General features: G+C 51.6%; 2 protein-coding genes across 4 annotated transcripts in view; both read left to right on the top strand.

The window, feature by feature from the left end:
• Positions 1 to 3,691, top strand: part of BCR (BCR activator of RhoGEF and GTPase) — a 128,361-nt gene extending 124,670 nt beyond the window's left edge. Inside the window, exons 22-23 of the mRNA XM_078435666.2 lie at positions 458 to 620; positions 964 to 3,691. Of these exons, the coding sequence (XP_078291792.1) occupies positions 458 to 620; positions 964 to 1,053 (253 nt within the window). The 3' untranslated portion in view covers positions 1,054 to 3,691. The remainder of the gene's footprint in view (positions 1 to 457; positions 621 to 963) is intronic.
• A 13,360-nt stretch (positions 3,692 to 17,051) lies between these two features.
• The window catches only part of SPECC1L (sperm antigen with calponin homology and coiled-coil domains 1 like), a 141,844-nt gene continuing 140,903 nt past the window's right edge, over positions 17,052 to 17,992 (top strand). The window contains exon 1 of one of the 3 annotated variants that reach the window (XM_060612580.2): positions 17,052 to 17,164. The gene's annotated coding sequence lies outside the window, so the exon portion shown is untranslated. The remainder of the gene's footprint in view (positions 17,165 to 17,992) is intronic. The other 2 variants (XM_060612581.2, XM_060612583.3) reach the window with 2 other exon arrangements.

The raw sequence follows: 17,992 nt of genomic DNA, 5'->3' as shown, positions 1-17,992 counted from the left end.
CAGCAAGGCACGTTCTCTTGTGGCCCACTGGCTCCTAGGCCCTAGTCACACTCCATGGCTCCTAGGGCCCTCTCCCCCCACCCCTGTCTGTGGTTACTCATCCGTTCTGGGTATTGCTCCACGGCCTTAAGGGAAGAGTGAAGCGCTTCAGCCATGGCCCGTGGTGTGCCTGGGCTTCCTCCCCGCTCCAGGTCATGGCCCACAGCTGGCCCAGCCACCTGCCAGCCCCTGGTGCTCTTTGTCCTAGGCCCCTCCAACCCAGAAGAACCGGGGTGCAGTCTGCTTCCAGCACATCCAGGGGTGGGGTGTCTGTGTTGTGGAGCCAACCCAAGGCAGAAAGGGGTGGCTCCCACTCTCACATTCCCTGAGCCACCCTCCAGAGTGGTCTGGCCCCTCCACCTCACCTCCATCCTGAAGGCCGTGTCTCAACAGCACCCTCTGCTTTGGCCCTCTGCAGGGTGGCAGAGAAGGAGACGGTGAACAAGATGTCCCTGCACAACCTTGCCACAGTCTTCGGCCCCACGCTGCTCCGGCCATCAGAGAAGGAGAGCAAGCTCCCTGCCAACCCCAGCCAGCCCATATCCATGACCGACAGCTGGTCCCTGGAAGTCATGTCCCAGGTATGAGCAGAAACAGGCTCCAGCTCATGCCGCCTGATCTCAGAGGTGGCTTCTGCCTGGCCCACCCAGGATCCTATGGGTTATTCCCATCCAAGGTGTACAGGGGGAGGGGTCCAAGGTGCTGAGAGAGGCACTTGCCTGAGGCCGTGTGGCTGGGAGGGGAAGGGAGGACCCAGGCCACTGTCCTTCTTTCTGTTTCTTACTGGGGCTTCTCAAGGCCTGATATTTTCAGGGGCCTTCAGATCTCTTGGCAGGAGGGGCTCGTGTCGCCAGCACACTCTGCAGCTGTGAGCACCCCTCTGAGCCACTTTCCTCTTTCCTCCTCCCTGCTCTGCCCCGGCAGGTCCAGGTGCTGCTGTACTTCCTGCAGCTGGAGGCCATCCCTGCCCCAGACAGCAAGAGACAGAGCATCCTATTCTCCACTGAAGTCTAAAGGGTCAATTCCATCTCTGAGAGGCCAGCAGAACAGCCTGGAAACCTCCTGGAAAAACGGGCTATCCACAGAGTGGGAACCGAATCTTCTTGAGGAGTAATTAGGCCACCCCGCCCCCAAGGGCTGGACTACCCTTGTCTAGGGACTGCCTAGAGACAACTACCCAAGGCAAAAGGCTAAGTGGCCTGGGCAGTTCTGGACCCCGCCCCCCGGCCCCTGGGCCTGTGAGCTTGCAAGGAGCCTCAGACTGTGGTTTTCCATGCTGCCACCAGAGGGTGCCCCAAGCCAGCATGCCTCAGCGCGCAGCAGGCCTGGCCGTGGGACCAGGTGAAGGGAGTGGTTTCTAAACTTACCAGAGTTTAAGAGATTTCTACTGGAACGCTTGTCAAGATGCACCCTCTCCAGGGAGAAGGGAACGTGACCAGATTCCCTCACTATCGTGTCTTGAATAAACACCAATGCTGCTTCATACCTTGGGGGCCACAGCCCTGTCCCTGTGTGGGTGGGGGCTTTTCAGTTTCCCTGACTTAGAAATTTAACTCTGTTTGTGTAACAGAGTTTGAAAAGCTAAGTCAACACTGTGTAGCGTTTGACCCCTTTCGCCTCCTTCCTTCTCCTTCTTTCTAGAAGGAACTCTGTCCAGAAATGGGTCTTCCTATTCTGTCCTGTTGCGTTGTTTTTGCTGTTCATGTGCCCCTCAGAAGGCAGCTCCCCGTGGAGCCTTGTAACGCCTGTCTGTCTGTCCAGGACTGACACCAGGGGGAGGGAGGCCCAGGCTGCGCACTTTATGGCTTCTTCTCCTGGGATAGTGACCCTGTCCACTGCCTGTTGGGCACAAGCTCTCCTCTTTGGCTTAAAAAGGCCTCAGTCTTTCTGGCTTCCTCCAGCCTGTCGCCCCCTCTGCCCACACCCTCCCTCCCCCTGATCATCCCCCGACATCAGTCACTTCATTCTCTTGCTCTCTGCTGAACAAACTCAGTAAACTTTTGTAAAAGTTTCCTCTCGGCAGCAACAGCTTGCTGACAGCTCGTTTTAAACTTTGATCCGAATAGCCTTTTGATACTTGAATATTTTTAAGTTTTCTACATAGTTTCTAATTTTTTTCCTAACAGATTCAGATAACTAATACGATATTAGAATGTACTCCATGGACAATTCGTGTCCCAGCGGCATTTTGTCTTCCTCTACACGCCAACTCTGTTTTTGTCAGGGGCCGGTTCTGAAGTCTCCTGAGCGTCAGGAATGTGGGGGGAGGGGGTGGTTAGGAGCAGGGGGCTGTTCCACTGGCCAGGCTCAGGGTGGGGCGCTCCTGTCCTGGAGCAGGTAGAAGGACAGGGACTGGCAGCTACCTCCCCTCCCTGCTCTCCAGATACCGGTACAGAAGCCAGGACATTCCTGGTAACCCTCCTGACCATCCAGCTTGTAGAAAAGAGAACGAGGGAGGCCGCTAAGTCTTTTGAAGAAATAGATCTATAAACAATTGCATCCTTTTTTTTTTTTTTTTTTTTTTTTTTTTTTTTAAGAGAGGGGTTAGGGCAAGGAGAAAAACCTTGAGAAGCCAAGTTTCCATGCTGGTCTTGCAAGAAAAGAGAATGTAGTGAACCAGAGGAGGAAAGCAATAGTGTGACTCAGGAAAAGGTGTTTGCTTGTCACATGATTATACCAGTAACGGTGGCAATGTCCCATGATCCCTCCCATGTCCTGGGTGGCAGGGGTGGGGGTGGGAGGGCTCGCCTGACACGTCAATAGGCAGCTCTTGCCCAAACTCGCAGCACATGGGGGGACATGTGCTCTCCAGCCTCCCCTCTGCTTGTGGACCTGCTGAAGCAGGGTGGGGGTGGGGAAGGGCAGCAGAAAACAAAGTCTCTTAAAGGTTTTATGTCCACATACCATATTTATTTCTTTGTACTTTTTCCTTGCGAGGAGAGCAGACCCACCATTTTAAAGGAGTGTGGCTCTCCTGGGGGTAGAGGCAGGGAGCAGGGTCCTCTGCCCTCTGCACATTTCTGGACTCACTGGGTTTCTTAGGCCTCCAGCTCTGGGCCGCCTCTGGCCTGGCTTCCCAGCCCCATCCATCTTAGCATCCCTCCAGCCCTGCAAGGGGAACACACTCTGCTTAGAAAAGCTACACCCAGCACTCGTTTCTGTTCCCCTGGTGTCATGATTTGCATCTGTCGCATTGAAACTGGAAAGCAATATATCAGTGTCTGTGCCAATTTTCGTTCCCTCCCCCTACCTCCTCCCCCTTCTTACTTTTTATTTATATAGAATGTGTGCTGTTTGATGACAGAATGACCACTCTTCCTTGTGTAGCTCTAAAAGCGCTCCTTCGCCGGGTCACAGTGGCAGTGGTCACTGGCCGCCTCTGTCGCCCTGTCTCACACACGGGCCTGGGGGTTGGTAAAGCGAGCATAGGGCAAATAGAGTCCTAAAGCCCAGAGATGACCTTCCACGAGGCATGGCTGCTGGACTCTGCAGCAGATGAGAAGCCTGGAGCAGGGAGCTTGATCTGGCCCCCGAATCTGGAGCAGGGAGCTTGGCTGTCTCTGCAGCTGCATTTCTGCTTTGGGCCCAGCCATCCCTATACCACCGTGGGGGAAGGGACTGCTGACACTTTCATTAAAGTTACCTGAGACTACTTGTGTCAGTGGTGATTGCTCCATTCAGAAGGAAAAAAACACGATCGGAACCTCTGGGAGGGTCCCCGAGCTGCTGGGTGGGAGCTGGGGGTGGTCAGCAGAGCTGGAAGCGGCAGCAGGCGATGTAGAGGGCCCGGGTGCCCCGGAGGCCACCTAGGAGGGCAGCGCACACCACAGTGAAGAAGCCAGGCCCAGTGGTGTCTACGTACCACAGGCGGGCACCGCAGGCAGTGTTGGGACGTGAAGCAGCAGAGCAGGAGCTTGGAGCCCTCTGGTTTAGGGCGGTGGGGGTACCAGCCATGCCAAGCCCAGAGGCAGGGAGGACTCCAGCCCCCACAGCCTGGCCCTGCACCGGTTCCTTGGTCTCTGTGGTTTCCGCTGACACCAAGGTTTGGTGGTCCTGCCATGTCTGGCCTTCCTGCTGCCTGCAGGCATGGGTCTCTCTGAGCTGCCACCAGCCTTGCCCTCAGGAAAAGTCTGTCCAGTTTACAGGGAAGTTGTGCCCAGGGCGGAGACCGGTGTAGGACTTGGGGGAAGCTGGGTCACACTCATTTGCCACCCCCCTGCGTCTCACCCCGAGACCCTCCTAAGGGTAAGGCTCACCTCGGAGACTGCAAGTGGCCAGTGAAGGCCTTCCTCAGACCCCCAGGGAGGAAGGTCTCCTCGTCGGCTGCCTGGTCTGCTCCCGAGGGTGGGGGCAGTGTGGTGTGTGGTCCTCTGCCTGCCCTGTGATTCTCCCTCTGGCTGGCCTCCCAACACTGCTGCCTATGGGGCATCACTGCGGCCGTTTCACTGGCCTGTGGTGACCCGGAGGAGGTCACACCGAGAGTGCAACAGGATGCCCTGGGATGAGCCTCCCCCCTCAGAATCTCCAAAGGCATCAGAGCCCCCTCCCACAGCACCCCTCCAGCATCCCCTCCCACAATATCCCCCCCACAAGTCCTCCTCCCACAGTGTCCCCTCCTCTCGCAGGTATAAGAGTTGACATTGGGTTTTGCCTGCATTGGAAAAGTTTCACCTACACCATGCCATCTGTCTACTCTGACATCTACCGATGAAGAACAGGCTCCCACTGGCCCTTGTCTGAGTATTCGACCCCTAAAAGGCTACAGTTAGTTTTCTCTGTCCCTACAGTCATGGTCCTGTTTGAAAACCAATAACAATAACAAAATGTTTTATTTTTTTAAGTTTATTTTTGAGACAGAGAGCATATGCACAAGTAGGGGAGGGACAGAGAGGGAAGAGAGAGAATCTCAAGTAGGCCCCACACTGTCAGTGCAGAGCCTGACATGGGGCTTGAACCCACAAACTGTGAGACCATGACCTGAGCCGAAACCAGGAGTCAGATGCTTACCTGACTGAGCCACCCAGGCGCCTTGCAATGTTTTAAAGCCCTACCAGGGGCGCCTGGGTGGCGCAGTCGGTTGAGCGTCCGACTTCAGCTCAGGTCACGATCTCGCGGTCCATGAGTTCGAGCCCCGCGTTGGGCTCTGGGCTGATGGCTCAGAGCCTGGAGCCTGCTTCCAATTCTGTGTCTCCCTCTCTCTCTGCCCCTCCCCCGTTCATGCTCTCTGTCTCAAAAATAAATAAACGTTCAAAAAATAAATAAATAAAATAAAGCCCTACCATATCACTCCTACTAGGAGTTGATTTTTCGGGCAAGAGCTGACTACCCAAGTTTCTAAGAGCAGGCTCCATGTCCAGCCAAGTCCAAGCCAGTGGTCCCAAATCTGAGATCTTCCACCTCAAAGGGCCCTCAGAGGCCTCTTAGTCCAATCCCTTTGCTTGATAGATGGGGACACTGAGGCACGCAAGGCCGGGGGTGGGGTGGGCACCAAGTCCTCCCCACCCAGGGTCCCAGAGCCAGTAGATGAGCAGAGGCTAGGATCTCTGCGTTCTGCTGGCTCCCCAAGCTAGCTCCCTTTCTGCAGGAAAGGGCAGAGCCAGGCCTTGACCACCAGCCTTTGCCTAGATGTGGCAAGGCTCGTGAGGGCACACAGGCTGAGGCCTCCAGGTAGCCCACATGTACACACCCTGGGCAAATAAAAGGAGACAAAGTTTTGTGTAGAAATCTCAGCAAAACTTCTATACTTGCCCCTCAAAAAAATGCATCAATTGCATTAAAAGGAAACATTTCCACGAACTAACGATGGACTATCACAAATAGCTCTGGAAAGATAAACAGAAAAAGTGAGGGGGTGACAGACCCAGCTCTTGAAGAGGCCCAAATGGCCTCCTGGAGAAGCTGCCATGGGTCAGCAAGCAGCAGCAGGCTGAGGGGCACGCCAGGATGAGGAGGGACTGTCAGGCCTGAGGGAAGGGGTGTTGGAACTCAATGTAACTGGAGTGGAGGAGAGCAATGGGTCAGCTGCCAGGCGTAGCCCTGTGTCTCTGTCACCCCAGTACTTGTAGCCCAGAAAGGCCAACCAGGGCCATGACAAAGAGGCACCCACGTAAACGGTTTCTGGGAAGACAGGGCCCCGTTGCACCTCTCAGATGTGTTGAGATCAGAAAGGAAACCAGCTGCTTTGGGGGACCTAAGCTGCTCATCTGTGCACTCCCAAACAAGATGCATTGAGCACCCTGGGTCAGGCAGCTGACTGGACATCACGTGGCCATGTGTCCAGAGAAGGGCCTTCTAGGCGCCTCTCCGGCCAGTTCAGCTAGAACACTGAGGGCAGTCCACACACCAACTACTTTTCCATTCTCCTGTGGGTGGAATTAGGCAGGGCCCAACCAGAAACTCTTCCTTACGTTTTTCAGTCACTCTGTTGCAACCTGAGCCTGGCAGCCAAGGGTGTGTAAGTTCAAATGGGATGCTGGACAAAGAAGGGGCCTTAGGAATGGGGCCTAAACAAGTCTGGGTACCTAAGCAAGTTCAGGTCCCAAAGTAGCTGCAGGCTGAGTAGCCACAGAAGCAGAGATGCCAGGATGGTGGCCACCCCGGCCCCAGGAACTCCCCAGGGGTGAAGAGCTTGAGTGACCAGGACAGATGGACCTCCCAAACCCGTGGCATGGCCCCCAACGGCCAGCAGGGAAATTCCAGCCCCATCCACTGGGAAGCAGATTCTGCAGATGCTCATTTAAATACAGCTATCGGGGCGCCTGGGTGGCGCAGTCGGTTGAGCGTCCGACTTCAGCCAGGTCACGATCTCACGGTCCGTGAGTTCGAGCCCCGCGTCGGGCTCTGGGCTGATGGCTCAGAGCCTGGAGCCTGTTTCCGATTCTGTGTCTCCCTCTTTCTCTGTCCCTCCCCCGTTCATGCTCTGTCTCTCTCTGTCCCAAAAATAAATAAAAAAATTTATAAAAATAAATAAATAAATAAATAAATAAATAAATAAATACAGCTATCATTTAAATTACATGAAGGAGTGGTGTTGACAGACCCCCCTCAGGATTTGCTGTCTCAACTCTGGGAGGTGAGCCCCACCTCCCAGCTGCAGGGGAAAATGGGCCAGAAGGAGAGAAAAACAATGGACAGAGGGGAATAGCTGCTGTCTTTTCTATTTTTTGGAGACAGTATTTACAATGTTGGGGAGTGGCGAGCAGTTGTTTGGAACAAGCTAAGCATCTATGACCTTGTTTGTGTGCTCCATTAGGTAAACACTTCTGGGCTGCACTTCCCAACTGGGGCCCTTTCACCTGGTGATCACCAAGAAACAACTCTCGGGGCGCCTGGACAATGAGCAGTGACTGCAGGAGCCCTAACCACCCCTGCAGACCGGTCTCCAGCCTCTGAGTTTCGGCCCACCCAGGCCACCTCCTGCCAGACCTGCCTCCTACTGATGCCATGCTGGCGTGCTGGAGTGCAGCAAAAATCCCTCTTCTGCCTGGTTGGCATTACCTACCCCCTTCCCACACTCTTCATGGCTGACCTAGAGTTTTCCAGACTCCACCATGCCATGGCTGTTATGAACTGAACTGTGTTCCCCGGAAATTCATATGTTAAAGTCCTAACCCCCAATGTGACTATATTCAGAAGCCATTAGAGAGGTAACTAAGGTTAATACAATGACCTTTGTTTGTATTTGTTTGTATCTCCTGGAAGTGGAACCAAGCTGGGAACCTAAGTTCTCCCTATACTCCTCCGTGGGGGGCCAGGATGACCACACAGAGGGAAGGGTGTGTCACTCACCTGCCCTGTCTAGGCTACATCAGTGAACCTCACAGACAAACATATTTTGTGGCCTCCTCTTCTGCTTATAGTCAATGCAAATCTTTTTTAATTCACAGTCACCCTGTGGCTCCTATGAGTGACCTAACCATAGCCACCACCCAGGCGTGGCATATACAGGGTCATCCCAAGCTGAGGCCCACATGCTTGCTTGTTTCACTGTGAGGGTCCCCAGACAATGGTGATCTTTAGGGGCCCAAAACCCCTATGCAGCTCCCCCCATCCCCTCAGCTACTCAGCCTCGAGACCCCTCCCCTAGAGTTCTGAGGTCCCAACTCAGGGTCAAGGCCTGTGCTTCCTACTTCCCGGGCCAAGTGGATGGGTGAGAAATTGTAGCACCTGACAGGCAGGTCAAGGCTGAACCCCAAATGTGGTAGGGGAGGGGAGGCCTCAGGGTACTGAGGATTTCCTAAGCCCCAGTGGAGTAAAAGCTAACTGGGAAACAAGGCTGGGATACTGGACAGACTGGCATGCACTGCCAGGAGGTACGCACCGTGGCCTTTTGCCTTGGTAATGTATGACTGCTGCTCTCAAGGTCCTTAGAACTTAAGCCACGTGCCTGTCCTGGCTGGACCATGTGGTCCCTAAAGCCAGCTCATGGCCATCATTGTCTCTGATTCTCCTTATGAGAGTATTCCCATGTTCAGACAATACCTCTGAAAGAGGAAGTGGCTCTTCCATCATCCCTGTAATGGGTGAATTGTGCTCCCCCCCTCAAGATAGGTCCAACTGGAAACTTATAATGTGATATTATTTGGTATAAGGGTCATTTCAGATATCATTGAGGTAAGGATCTCTAGATGAGATCCTCGCAGATTAGGGTGTGCTCTAAAGCCAATGACAATCATCCTTACACGAGACAGAAAAAGAGAAGATAGACACGCAGGGAGAACACCACATGGATTGAAGGCCAAGATTCGCTAGATACATCTATAAGCTGACGGTTGTTGGCAGCCACCAGAAGCCAGGAGAGAGGCATGGACAGGGATTCTCCCTCCAAAAATCCAGAAAGAAACATCCCCTGTTCCCACCTGCATTTGGGACTTCAGCTTCCAGAACTGGGAAAGAACCCACTGCGGTTGTGTTAAGCCCCCTTGTGTAATGCCATCTCCAGAAACTAATACTGTCATCCTGCTAGTAAATCCAACACTGTGGCCAGACCCTGGCTTTCCAGCTTCCTCGCCTGTTCTCCCACCTCCAAATGCGCTCCTGCTCAGAACAGAAATGGATTGTCCCTCCTTTGTCCTAGGGCCAGAGACTGAAAGGCTGGGGTGGGGTCCCTGGAGACAGACACGGGGATCATCACACACAACCCAGCCTGAGAGCTTTGGCTACTGTCCTCGGGTCCCTCTTCCACCACAGCCCTGCCTACAAAAGACCCTGAGAGGGGCGCCTGGGTGGCTCAGTCAGTTAAGTGTCAGACTCGTGATTTCAGCTCAGGTCATGATGTCACAGTCTGTGAGTTCGATCCCTGTGTCAGGCTCTGTGATGGCAGTGCAGAGCCTGCTTGGGATTCTCTCTCTCTGCCTCTCCCCCTCTCATGCTCTCTTTCTCTCTCTCTCTCTCTCTCTCTCGCTCTCAAAATAAATAAATAAATAAACTTAAAAGAGAGAGAGAAAGAGAAACCCTGAGAAAGTAGACAGCTCTTTCCTGGCCTGTCTCCTCAGGCAGCTCAACCTATAGACCCCCTGTGCCCCACCTCTGCAGAGAATCCTGCAGAGGCCACTTTTAGGCAACAGGCTTGAGCAATGGAAACTTAAGCAAGGCAAAAGGGCCCACAGTGACCACTGGGCTGAATGCAAACAGGCTCATTAAGCCGCCTGCCTCAAAATGGCCATAAGCCCTCACTGACCAATGGGCTACTTACAACCAGTCACAGTTACCAAAAAAGGGGAAATTCCATCTGTTCCCATGCCTCCTCACTCCACCCTGTAACTATAGTCTCCCCCACCACCACCCTGTGGCAGACAGTCTCTCCTTTGCTGTCCTGCCCACTGCTCCCTAGTCCTTCTATCTCCTGTGTTCTGCCTTGGGTGAATTCTTTTTCCACCCGCTACTGAACTCTGCAATCAGGATGCCCCACATATCTCAACACTGCTGCCCATAAACACACTCAGTTCACTTCTAGCTCGCAGAAAGCAGGAGGGAAAGAAGAAACAGCCCTTTCTTGACACTCCCCCCGCCCAGGTACAACCACACCCTCCTTCTCCTTCCCCATCGAGCTCCCAGGAAGGGCTGCCTGCCCTTGCAGTCTCGCCCCTCAGTGCCCACTTCCTTTGTGTCCGGGTCAGTCTGGCTCTGCCTGGAAGCCAAAGGCCGTTCCCGCCCTGACAGCCTCTGACATGGCTACCTGTCCCTCCTGCTGATCCCCTCCTCCCCTGGCTTCTGTGACAGGTGTGTCCTGCTAACCAGTTTGAAATTAATTCCCCAGGGCAGTTTCATGTTTTCTCAGCAGGCGTGTCTTTCCTCCAGATATTTCTAGAGCTTCTCTGAATTGCCTTCAGGTTTTCCTGCGAAAACAGTGCTTTGGGTTCCAAACAGGATAATGATACACTGTTATGTCCCTCTCTTTTTACCCATTTTCTTAAAATTTCCCCAGAGTGAAATTTACCCTCAAAGGGTGAATTTTTCCAAAAATCCTGAACATGGTTCTCAGCGATGTGGGCGTGTTGGGAGGTTCGGGTTGTGTGCAAAATTCCCAGGAGGCTCCTTTGCAAGGTGTGGGGCAACACCAGCTGGGGGTGCAGCCCCAGGATTTAGAAGCCAAGACTTGTGGCACCTCTTGGATGATTAATTTATCTTACTGAAGCTCACTTTCCTCACCTGGAAAATAAGGATAAATAAGGATTCAGTTAGACACTGACACTAGGAAGACCGATGACCATTACTTAAACCTCGGGCACTTTAGGGGCGCCTGGGTGGCTCAGTCGATTGAGAGTCCAACTTCAGCTCAGGTCATGATCTCATGGTTCTTGAGTTCCAGCCCCGCATCGGCCTCTCTGCTGACAGCTCTGAGCCTGGAGCCTGCTTCGGATTCTGTGTCTCCCTCTCTCTCTGCCCCTCCCTCCCTCACGCTCTATCTCTCTTTCTCTCAAAAACTAAATATTTAAAATGTTTTTCTTTAATTAAAAAAATAAACCCTGGGCATTTTACATTAGAGTCCCTTTCTCCAGCTCATCACTGCTGTCCCCATATTCCCATCAAGATGTGCATTTGTTTCCCAGAGGTCCCCAGTGCTGGGTAGTTGAATCAGGAAGCTGGACAAGGGTTATTGCTTTCTGTGGATGGGAACTTGGACACTGAGAGACAAGAGGAACCATGTCATGAGCCCTTACCACATGCCAAGCCCTGTCCTTGGGATGTTTACAGTCTCCATGTCAGCAGACACTAAATGCATCATTGCCGTTTATTAGCCATGTGATTTCCATGTGCCAAAGACTTCGAAGAGAAGTGTGGTGTGCAGGGGGCATGAAATAGTGTGGGGTCCTGTTATTTAGTCCCCCCAGGACCCCAACTGGCAGGGGAGTATTGCCATTGTTCACAGAAGAACTGGAGGCATAGAGAGGTTGAGGAATATGCTTGAGGTCACATAGCCAGTGGCTGTCTGAGCCAGGGTTTGAGCTCAAGTCTGGGACCCCCAGAAATGCTCACAGGCCTCAGTTTCCCTGACTGTGTCATAAGAGGGCCTGATTATGTCTGATCTCTGTAGGCCATAAGGTGGCCACAAGGTGGATGCCTTGTATCCTTCTGGGTCACCTGCAGGCCAGCTGGGCATTGCAAGGAGGTTTTGGGGTTTCAGGCTGTGGTCGCCAGTACATGGGTCCCTCCTGGAGCGAGCAGCATAGATGTGGAAGGCCAACAGCCCATCTCTGCTTGCAGACACATCATTGCTCAGCTGACAGTTGCATATTTCCTGGGACCCAGAGCTTCCCTGGCTCTGAGGGATGCATGTCAAGAATCTCAAACTCCACGTCCTGGCACTCAAAGCTGATGGCTTGCTAACTGTTGGGAACAGTTGTTTTCCGATTACAACTTGGCCTACTGCCGATGCTGTTTGATTTCTCCAGCTGTGGTGCGGATGAAGCAGCTGGGCCTGAGTGGGGCAGTCAGTGATTGCGGTGGGCATCCGGGTGAGCTGAGTGGGTCAGTGGGAAAACAGCAGCACTGAGCTCAAAGGGGTTCCAGGCTGCAGGGCTCAGCACACCTTAGTGGTGTTGAGACCCTAGCATGGTAGGGCCAGCAGGGTCTGACCCGAGGGGCACTCTCAGCTCACGAATGAATCATCACAGTGTCCCAAACCCTGCCACTCGGTGGCCATAGCCAGATGGAGGTTGGGACCTGGGAGGGGCTCACACACTGATAGATGACCTCCTGCACAGGCAGTGAGCCACATGCTTCCCCAGGTTCTCTCTTGCTCCAGGCCAGCAGCTGCAACAAATGCCTGTTCTTTCCTCCCCTTTGGTTCTGGGGAGCCAAGGAGGATGAGCAAGGACAAAGGATGGAGTATGGATGAGGTTGATGGGACCACACAGATGCCAGCACTGAGGTCCAGCCACAGACTGAAGTCCAGATGGTTCTGTGTGCCCCACCCTCAGATTTGTCTCCTTCTCTCCCACCCTGTCACTAGCCCAGACCTCCCAGACTCCCCAACCCCCAGAACCATGAGCAGGCCCCCGACTGTGAGGATTGCCCTCCCAATCCTGTGCATGCCAGGAGGCCGGTCCTCCAAAGGCAATCTTGCAGTACATCACTTCCGTGTCCCAAAGGTGCAGTTACTAGTCGCTGTCCACACTATTGAACCCAAGTTCTAAGGCCTGGTGGGGAAGATTCTCTGCTCTGCCCCTACCCCCACCTCTGCATGGACAGCCATGCTGCCTGCTGCTCTGTTCCTTGTCTTTGCCAATGCCTGTTTGCCTTCAGTTCCTTGCTCTTTCTCCTGCTGTCCTCTATCCGGGATGTGCCCTCTCTTTATGGAAATGCTGCTCAAATACCACTGATTCCTCCAGGACACCTTAGCAACTGCTTACCTGATTTAGGACCAGTTTACACTGCTGCCTGGGCCAGAGAAGATTCTTAGAGGCTAGATAACTGGTCAAAGCCATCTCTGCCCCATCCCCAGCCCCAGCCCCAGGCACAGGGTCTGGTTCCACAGGCCTGGTTGCTGCTCAGGAAATGTCAGCAGCCTCCTGCTTGGTCAAAAATGGCTCTTTTGCTTTGGAATTTCAATGGGAGAACATCTATTTCAGTAGTTTTGGCTCATTAAAAGTACTTTGCTAGATCCCGGATATTCCTAGGAACTTTCTTTCTAGTGTTAGAGGATAAAATTTAAAATTAAATTTAAAAATGAAAAAAAAAAAGTAAAATCATGACCCTTATGTGGATATAAAATAAACACGTACCAAGTAACAATTTGTTAATTAAACAAGTTGCCAGTAAGATGTTACTATCAGGGGGCACCTGGGTTGCTCAGTGAGTTGTGTCCAGCTCTTAATTTCGGCTCAGGGTCGTGAGATCAAGCCTATTTCTGGCAGTGCTGAGCCTGCTTGGGATGGTCTCTCTCTCTCTCTCTCTCTCTCTCTCTCTCTCTGTCTCTCTCTCTCTCTCTCTCTCTCTCTGTCTCTCTGCCCCTCCCCTGCTCTCTCTCTCAAAATAAATACACTTTAAGAAAAAAAAAAGATGCTACTATCAGTTCAAAGTAGAATCCAAAGGTCAGACACATTTATAGATCAGAAATATTGAAATAAACTTGCAAATGGAGGCAAAACTGACTTTTCCACTGTGGGGGAGGGTTATCCTTAGATAAGAACCATTTGCATTGCTATCAGTTTTCTACAATTTGCAGAGTTGTAAAAGAGCTCAAAGATAATAGAAGGCTCAGAGCCCCCACAAAATCAGAACCAGACAACCTAGAAGGGTATGTTCCAAGGATGCATAACTTTCCATTGGAGAATCCAGGAATCTTTTTTGCTTCATGCAATTTTCCATCCACTAACAGCTCACAGCTGAAGACAAACCAAATGTCCATCAGTAGGAAAATGGATTTAGTATGGTATGGTAAATTCACACAATGGAACACTATACAGTAACCAAATAGATATTAATTTTGCATGCCACAGGTACATGCAACAAAATTGATTAATCTCATAGGCCTAATGTTGAGTGAAAGGAGGCAGAAGAATAGAAAATAAATAATAGTGGGGCACCTGAGTGGCTCAGTTGGTTGAGCGTCTGACTTTGGCTCAAGTCATGATCTTATGATTCGTGGGTTCGAGCCCCGTGTCGGGCTCTATGCTGACAGCTCAGAGCCTGGAGCCTGCTTCCGATTCTGTGTCTCCCTCTCTGCCCCTCCCCCACTCACACTCTGTCTCTCTCAAAAATAAACATTAAAAATAAAAAATGACAATAAAAAAAGAAAATAAATAATAGTATTTATAAAGAAAAGAATAAAGGTTTCCCCTGTAATCTGAAAGCAGAATGTTTCTATGAAATCTTTCCTTCTTTTTTTCTCTCCCTCCCTTTCTCTCTTTCAATTTGAGAGAGAGAAAGGGAGAGAGAGAGCGTTAGTGAAGGAGAGGCCATATGCTTTTGCCCTCAAAACTGATGCAGATGGGGAACACAACTGACTTGTAGACAGACATAAGAAATCTTTTGGGGATGATGGAAATGTTTTTAAACTGGATTATGGTCGTATTTACACAACTTTATAAATTTACTAAACAGCACTGAATTGTACGTAAGATAAAATAAAATTTAAAAGGAACAAAAATCAAACCAAACCCAAATTAGAGAGAGAAAAGGGTCATCTGTATATATTGGACATGTCCTTCACCATCAGTCTTCACAGGTACTTGTAAAGATAGGACAGTGAGGTGAAAGCCCATTCTAGTAACTGTGTCCTGAGTCTCCAGGATTGAGGTGATGGTCGGGAAAAAATCCTGAAAATGTGGATAGAAGTCTGTCTGCAGATCTCGTGCCAACTGTACAACCAAATCCAAAAGGGGCTGATGAGCAAAACTGTTCTTGGTTTGCAGGTGAGTCTTCAAACTCTGAACTATCTCATTTTGATGACAGACCAACTGATTGAAGGACTGGCACTTGTCAATAACTTCTTTGTAAAATTTGCCAAAGTGTTCTGTAAGGTTCAGTTCTCTCCATTTCAGCAGATCCTCAAAAAAGTAGGTTTCGACTTCCTCATCATAGCTTGCAGTTCTATCAATCTGGTGAATAATATCAATATTCACATTCCCCAATTGTTCAGCAAATGTAAGAAACCTGTATGTATTCTCCATCTTGTGGGAAACAGGTTTTGTCTTCATGGCTGCAGAGACACAGGGGCCCGTGAGGACCTAGGTAAGGGTCTAAAGGATGGAACCGACGGTACAGAGGTAAACTTGCTCATGTGGGTTTTTTTTTTAATGTTTACTTATTTTTGAGAGAGAGAGAGAGCACAAGCAGGGGAGGGGCAGAGAAACAGGGGGACAGAGGATCCAAAGTGGGCTCTGTGCTGACAGCAGAGAGCCCTATGTGGGGCTCGAACTGACAAACCATGAGACCATGACCTGAGGCGAAGATGGACGCTTAACTGACAGAGCCACCCAGGTGCCCTAGAACATATCTATTTATTTTTTATATTTGTTTATATTCATAAAGTATCTCTAGAAGGATATCCAGAAACTGAATACAAGTAGGTGCATTTGGGAAGAGGAACCATAGGAATGGATGTCTTCTGAAATTAAAATTCTGAAATAAAATTAAAACAAATAACCATAAGGGAATTATATGAATAACTTTATGCCAATGGTTTTTGAAAACATCAATAAAACAGCCACTTTCCTACAAAAATATGACTTATCAAAGATGACACAGAAAGAAGTAGAAATTCTGTCTGGGGGTGCTTGGCTGGCTCAGTCTGTAGAGCACGCAACTCTTGATCTGAGTAGTGAGTTCAAGCCCCATGTTGGGCATAGAGCCTACATTAAAAAAAATTGTCTAAATATAGAACCATTAAAGAAATGGAATGCTTAGTTTAAAATCAGCATCCTATCCCCCGAAAAGTCTCACAACAAACAAAACCAAAGAAAAATACCATGCCTGGATAATTTTATAGGCAACCTCAGCAAACATTGCAAAGAACAGAAACATCCTCTTATACATAATCTTCCAGATAAAGAAGAAAACAGCAGTCGCCTCAACTCATTATGACTTTATTATAAATTAAATCCCAAACCAGCCATGGACAGTACAAGAAAGCAAAAGTAGGGGTATCGGGCAGCTCAGTGGGTTGGGCGTAGGTCTCTTGATTTCAGCTCCCAGGGTCGTAGGATCGAGCCCGTGTTGGGCTCTATGCTGAGCATGGACCCTGCTTAGGATTCTCTCTCCCTCGGCCCCTCTCCCCCGCTGGTGCTCTCTCTTTCTCCAAAATAGAAAATAAATAAAAAAAGAAAGCAAAAAGTAAAGGGCAACATCCTTTATGGGCATAAATGCAAAAATGCTAAATAAAATATTAGTGAATAGTCCAGCAATGTATGAAAAATTTATCAAGTCCAATTTTTCTTTTTCATGGGAAACTAACATGATGTAATAAACATTTATTAACGTAGTTCAAGCAAAGGAAAAAATCTGTAAGATAATAGTGACCTAACAGAACTTCCTTAACTTGATAAAGATACTTAGCTTCATGTTTTTGGTTGCTCACCTGTTTAGTGTCTGTGTCCCCTGCTGCACGGGGAGCGCCAGGAGGGCAGGGCTTGTGTTTTTATCGCTACTGTCTACCTTATGCCTGGCACCGTCCTTGGTACACTGTAAATACGTGCTGCAGGAAAGGTGGACCTTTGAGCTGAGGTAAGGCTTTGGGACAAGAGAGCTCTACACTCATCACCCCACCGCGCCAAACGCAGCACCCAGGAGCATCTGCCATCCGGAGCTCTGGCGCAAAACCTGACCCGTCAGAACCACGTGCCGGAGTCTTTTTTTGTGGCTGGCCAGGTGAAAGGGCGCCTGCGCTACCCAGAGACCGGAGGGAGGTGAACGGAGTGGGCGGGGCCATAGGCGCCTGCGCGGCGACGGGACGTGGGCGGAGCCTTAGGGCGCCTGCGCAATTGTCAGGCGCTGTGTGGGGCGGACCAGGGGCGGGCCGAGGGCGGGGGCCGCGAAGGAGGCAGGGCGGGCCGGGCGAACGGCGCCGCGGGGTTGGCTGCTGCCCTGAGGCCGGACTCAACGGATTCGGGCCGCGCCACCGGGCGAGCTCGCCGCCCGGCCCCATCCCGGAGCCAGCGAGCGAGCGAGGCGGCGCCGCGCGGTAAGAGCCGGGGCCGGGTTCCCTCAGTGTGCGCTGGCGGGCCTGTCCATCTCCTCAGCGCCGCCCGCGCGGCCAGGCCCAGGCGGCCCCGCAGACCCCAGCGGGCCCGCGCCTGCGCGGTCCCCCACTGGCCCCCCCCCCCCCGTCCCGTCCCGCGCCTGCGCTGTCCCCTTCCCGGGCACCTAGGCCGACCCCTGGGTCCGCGGCCACTCCTGTCTGTTATTGGGTCCCAGGTGGCTCTGCACCCCCCCCACCCCAGTCCCCGCCTGCTGGTCCCTTTGAGGCGTCGGGCTGAACGTGACCCTCTCCGTTTCCTTTCCTCGCTCCCCAGGAGAGGCTGGGGCCGGCGCCCCATAGCCCTGGTCCCTTCTCCCGGCGGAGACAGCGCTGCCCGGGGCCTCGAGGACGCGGTTCTGGGAGCAGGGCTGAGGGCGCCGGACCCCGGGCCTCCTGAAGGCTCTGTTTCCGCCAGGGCACGCGCCCCCACCCTCGCCCGCGCCCATGGGAGGTCATCTTTATGCGAGCGGAATGTTTTTTTCTTGAAACCTGGTTACTTGCATCAGGTTGGATATGAATCTGGTGTTTTGCCGAGGAATTCTGCGTTTAACTCAATCTGGTCATTGTATGGCATAACTGGTTATATTTAAGACATACTTCATTGTTGAGCACCTCCCCTGGAGATGACTGGAAAATAAATCAGTTTCCACGTAGTTTCAGCCTATTTACGAGACCAAGTAAGAATTCCTGTGATCATTCAAATGTAGAGATCCTTCATTTGTTAATGCCCTTGGTAATTTCCCGGCAGGTATGGGAGGGCCAGGAAAAATT

Source organism: Panthera onca, chromosome D3, assembly GCF_046562875.1.
Source record: "Panthera onca isolate mPanOnc1 chromosome D3, mPanOnc1 haplotype 2, whole genome shotgun sequence".
NCBI lineage: Eukaryota > Metazoa > Chordata > Mammalia > Carnivora > Felidae > Panthera > Panthera onca.
This window is presented reverse-complemented; position numbering and strand designations above follow the sequence as displayed.